This window comes from Austrofundulus limnaeus, unplaced genomic scaffold (genome assembly GCF_001266775.1).
Source record: "Austrofundulus limnaeus strain Quisiro unplaced genomic scaffold, Austrofundulus_limnaeus-1.0 Scaffold199, whole genome shotgun sequence".
Taxonomy (NCBI): Eukaryota; Metazoa; Chordata; class Actinopteri; order Cyprinodontiformes; family Rivulidae; genus Austrofundulus; species Austrofundulus limnaeus.
Window position 1 is genome coordinate 577026 of NW_013952601.1, and position 5598 is coordinate 582623.

Consider the following 5598-nt stretch of genomic DNA (forward strand, 5'->3'; position numbering starts at 1 on the left):
ATGATACATATCATGACAGAGGGGTCACGATACGATATATCCCGATATATTGCGAGACGAGGATATAAGCAAGGCGATAACATTAATAACATTAATAAAAAAATCGATACAGGGCTTTAGAATATCGATACAGTATCGGGAAATGAAATATCGCGATATTTCAGTGTATCGATATTTTCTTACACCCCTACTAAATACATAATAAAGCTATCAGCTATAAGCTAATAAGATATCAATAAAACAGTTGCCAACATAAAAACTGTCATACAACTCTAAATTCATCATTCAGTGTTAAATTTTCTTGCCATTCTTAACATACCAACTCAAGAAGAAAAGCATTTAGTTGAAACATTTAGTTTTGAGTCCTGCTTTGTTAAGCTCTTTTTTTCTTTTTTTATTTTTTTGTAGTCGCAACATATTTCTACAAATATGGTCCTGCAGGAGAGACACAATGCGTTTCTGGAAAATTTACATACCACGAGATAATTAGACCCCACAGACACCTCGGTACAGGAAATGTTAGCAGCTCACACTGTACAAACGAGCTGCTTACAAGAGAAATAAAGAGGCTTGCTGGGAAACAAATGGAAGCTGTTGTTTGATTGTCGAGATCTGATACTCAGACAGATTTCTACTGTACAATCTTTTTTTTTTTCATTTCTCTTTCTCTCTGTGTGCCCTCCTTCAGCCCTGCAGAAGAGCTGAGCTTTGGTTCTGGAGACAATGAGAGGAAATGCCTCATTATCTTGAGCAACGTGACCAAAAATCAGGTGGCCTTTAAGGTGAGTCTGAAAGGATTTTAACCCAACTGTGTGGCCAGTTATTTAATCTGTTCCCTCGTTAACAAATAGCTATGATGAATGGGTTATTTTCCAATAAGCAGCTTTGTAGGGATTTCATTGGCTAACATGTTGTGTGCCTGCACAGGTCCGGACCACAGCACCTGAGAAGTACAGGGTGAAGCCCAGCAGCAGCAGCTGTGAACCGGGAGCTTCAGTAGACATAGTCGTGTCTTTACATGGAGGTACTGCTCTGCGCTCGTTTTAAAGTGCTGAACACCAAAATAATCAAACACTTCACTCTGTTACCTTCTTAAAGTGCTTGCAGCCTCGCTTTTTTTATTTTTTTATTTTTTTTGCCTGACATGCGTATTTCAGGAAAGATAAAAGAATCGTCCCCCCCCAAACATCCGACAGCTGACAGTGTGCTGAGGTACTCAGCGACCTTCAAGCGCTGATGTGTCAGCCGAGGGTTATGATGTGCTGAACGCAGCGGAGGAGACTCAGCATGACCTCTTTCAGAGCTGCCTTTCTTTTCTTATTCCTTCTTGTCTGCTGTCAGAAACAAACCTTCTTCTCCGCTGTCGTGCAGAGTAAATAAAAAGCAACGGCGTGTAGGAAAAGATAGGGGAAACTTCCAACGAGAAGTTGTTTTTGTTTAACGGGGCCCTCTGCTGGGTGTGCGCAGGTTCCCAGGCCTCTCCGCAAGACAGATTTCTGATCATGGCCGCAGAAATGGAAAACGTTGGATCACAAGATCTGGCACAGTTCTGGAAAGAAGTACCGAAAGCAAAAATCATGGAACACAGGTGCGTGWTAGTTCTTATTATAAGACTGCTGAAAAATGCTGATTTCCAGAAGGTCACTACATTTTTGGATTGTTTTTCTGTGAACTGAATTACCTGTGAGCTGTTACTGCCTTGCTTTAATCCTACATCCCAGGTCCTGTCAAATCTGGTGTCAAATGTTACATTTTAATGTTGATATGTTTTTGTTATCCTATTTGTAACAGTTATGGTTGGAGTTGGTTTAAACTCCTCTAAATTCCTTCCTGGTTTAAATTATTAGTTTTGAACCTCCCTGAAGCTTTGAAAAGATATTTTGAGCAATCTTTATCTTATCTCAAACTGTACTTTCTTTTAGGAATTTGAACCACTTTGCTACACATTTACAAATCCAAACCTGTAGACAGAACACCAGATCTCTGAAYTGTGTATTTTTTTTACAGATTACGTTGTCATGCTCTGGATAGTGTTAAACCAGCAGTGGACGCTCTCAGGGACAGTCCAGTGGACACCTTTAATGGTGGACAGCAGGAGGTCAGCACAGCAGTAAGTTCTAGTGAAACAAAAAATTTTTCAATTGTTGAGAAATATTTGTTCACTCAAAGCTTTGCGCTCAATAAAGCTGACCATGGTCTGTACTACTTCAAAACAAACAAAAAAAATGTCTGTTTTTCTTCTGCGAATGTGGGGAAAGTTTTAGATAAAAATGTGATTGTGCCACTTGCAGGTGATAGAAAGTTTAGGTTAGGACAACATGATGTGCTTATTCTTATCAAGCATTCAAACATTTAAAGAAAAGCATCCATTTTTTCTTCTGTAGGTTTTTTGTCTAATATCTCATTCTGCAATTTTTGTGCTATTTTAGAAATGTTTATATCAAAAGGTTCTGGCTATGACTTTTGGTAGTTCAGCAATTTATACTTTTTATTTTATTTAAAAGGAGACAGTGCAATTTAATAAAACGTGACAATTTGTAGTTTAAAAAAGCCAGAATTAGCCAAATGGCTATTTTTTTTCATCTGTAGATAATTAGCTTTTTTGCCATTTTTCTCTAAATGAAAATTAAAGCTTCATTCAACATTCATAAAATCCTTTTAAAATGTTTAAAAACCTTACTGCAYTTTTCACCTTTTGTTCTAATTTAAGCTTCATTTGTCCTCTTTTTTTTATTTTAGCCTTTTTCTGCCTTTTCAGCTATCTGCTCTTTTCTGCTATTCTGCTGATTTAAACATTTTTTGTACCTGAATCAGCTTCTTTCTCCTAATGTAAGCTTTGCATGCTTCTTTCAGCAGTTGCTTTCGATTTAAGCTACTTTTTATCTATTTCAGCTAATTTTAGCTTTGTTTGGCTAAATTCACCTTTTAGTGAAAATTTCAGCTACTTACTGCTTAATTCAGCAACCGTTCTCTTTCTGCTTCTTTGTGCTTGATTCAGATTTTTCTTCTGCTTCCTTTGAGCTATTTTACTGCTCTAATTTCAGCTTTTTGGTTCATTTCATAACAAATTTTTAGCATCAAAATGTATGTTGAGTGTTCATTCTTTTAGCATCACAAGGCTTCTTGCTTGATCTGTTTCTGACAGATTTATCAGTTCAAATTAAAAGGTTMTGTCACAGCTCAATCATTATCAGCATCTCTGTGTGAAATTTAAGAAAAAAAGACCTTACTGGCAAAAGATTATATATATTGTTAGAATTAGTTAAAAACAAGACGTGTTTGTTGGGCTCAGTCGGTTGTGAAGCTGGCCCGGACCACTACAGTAAATGCACTGACCTAAGAGTGGAACATAGGAGGGAAGAGGTGGCTCAAAATGTCTCGTCAGCCTTTACAGCTGTTTTATTTTTCTGAGGTTTATTTACTGCAGGTGAAGTGATCTTATCATAGGCTTTATGTCMGTTCAAACCACATTTTATAAAAGCTTGTGAACACAAGAAAAACACTCCCAGAACCCTTCAGACATGCCTACCTTCAGAGCACACTGACCAGTCTCCTTTCAAGCCACTTCTGCTTTTATGTGTAAACTGTACAGTGTAATGAATGGGAATCTGGTGAAGCAAAACACTTTTTTAAGTTTTGCACCCGCTTYGGATGTTATCATCCATTAAATGGAYGTTATTAGTCGTTATCAGTCCCATAGAATGGCTTCAGACTGTCAGCTGGTTAGTATGAGGCATGAAGCCACTAAGGTTAATTTTAGAGAAAATGGCTAAGATAAACTAGACCATTGTTGCTGGCCCAACATAGGGCAATGGGTAGAGTGCCAGACCGGAGAGCCAGGATCGAGACCAGGCACGGGCCGCAAGAAAACGGCGAGAAAACCRCGCCCTGCCCCGGACAAAAAATTAATTAAATTGTTATTTACACATTCAATGTCATTGATATATTAACCCACTAGGGGGCACTGTTGGGACAGTCCACCAGGGGGCACTGTCGGGACAGTCCGAAGCCATTCAATGGGACTGATAACCGCTAATAACATCCATTTAATGGACTGATAAYGTCAGAACCCTCTGAGTTTTTGGAGTTTTCAATTTGTTTGTTGAGCCTCTGCTTTAGGGTGTAATTTTTTTTAAAGAATATTGGAAATATTGCGTCCTTTACTGGCAATTTAATAAGATGGTTATCTCCTGCATGCAAGCAGAGAGACCTGGTTTGCCTCCGAGGAGAGAAAAGTGATTCAGTAAAACCTTAAGAAGAATTTAAATTGAAAACTATGACCTGGCCAAGTAGGAGATCTCTGGTGTGTTTTAAAAAGATACTGAGCAGAAAAGAGGAGCTGATTAAAATAGTTTCTGAAAAGAGTGGCGCTTTAAAGACATGTTTGAATCTAAGAAAGCCTCCAAATAGCATATTAAAGTATTTTGTATTTCTTCTTATGTTAAAAAAGTGGGTTTTCGTGTTTGTTTTGTTTTTTTGGTGGTGAATCTGTAACCACTTGTCAGATTAACTCAGTTTTTCTTTCTCCAGCTCATGCGATTGATGAACTGCAACTCCCGTCTGGAGCAGAAGGTGAACTCGTGTTTGTGGCTGCAGAAGGTCCTGGTCGTGTCGGTGCTGATCCTCATGGCACTCAACCTGCTGTGCCTCTACCTGCTGGGCACAACGAGCCAGCGTCCATCCTGACCCGCCGCCGCATCCTCTGCCTGCGTCTGTCAGCCTCCGACGTGCTGACGCTTCCAGCTGGGGCTGCGGTTGTCCACCCGAAGAGACGGCGGCGCTGCCCTCCCCACCCACCCATCCCTCCCCCAGGCTGATGTCTCGGAGAGGAGGAGAGCTGACTTTTTAAGGACACGTGAGCCGATGTGGAGCTCGTACCTGAAGAGAGATGAGGCTTTTTCCTCTTCTCACCATTCCGCAGTTAATCTAACAGACAATTGTAGCAGTGATGGTCATGAAAATGTATTTAAATAATGCAACAATCACAGTTTGTGCAGTGAAAATATTAGTCATTTTAAACTTGATGTTTACTTTTTATATTATAAATCTACAAAAAATGTATTTAAACCTACAAAACATGAAATAAACATCTTTTGTCAAAGTCTGTTCTTTTTTTCTTGCCATCGAACCCAACAAAACAGAGATGTCCCCGTACTTTGTCTCTCTTTTATGCAAAAATATTCACACTCTTTATTAAACCCTCATTAGTGCCGAGGTTTGTAATTGAAAACACAGCAACATACGACCTCACTCAACTTCTTCCACGCTTAGACCTGGGAGCCACGAGAGATCTTGGTCTGCACTATCTCATTTTGTTTTAATTACCCCAACACTAAACTAAACTAAAAATACCAAAGCAATTACTGGCAAGTTGCAAGGACGCGGCACAGCCCACTTGTATCTTAGCAGGGAGCACTGATATCTATAACAAGATCCAGCTCGGAGCAATCAGGACGCGAGGCGCTGCACAAGGAATGAGCTTATTAGATGTTTGCACACGTGAGACGACTGGAATCAAGAAGTGCAGTTTGTTTGCAGTGGGTGGAATGATTCATGCAGTCATGAGTAAACTAATTCTACTTTGATTATAAACACTTT

General features: G+C 39.4%; 1 protein-coding gene across 2 annotated transcripts in view; it reads left to right on the top strand.

Moving 5' to 3' along the window:
- Positions 1-5101, top strand: part of mospd2 (motile sperm domain containing 2) — a gene marked incomplete at its 3' end in the record, with an annotated part of 26075 nt that extends 20974 nt beyond the window's left edge. For both annotated transcript variants that reach the window (XM_014018688.1, XM_014018689.1), the window contains 5 exon segments: positions 689-782; positions 928-1024; positions 1468-1588; positions 2008-2110; positions 4531-5101. In XM_014018688.1, coding sequence (XP_013874142.1) covers positions 689-782; positions 928-1024; positions 1468-1588; positions 2008-2110; positions 4531-4686 — 571 coding nt within the window.
- Between the last annotated feature and the right edge of the window lie 497 nt (positions 5102-5598).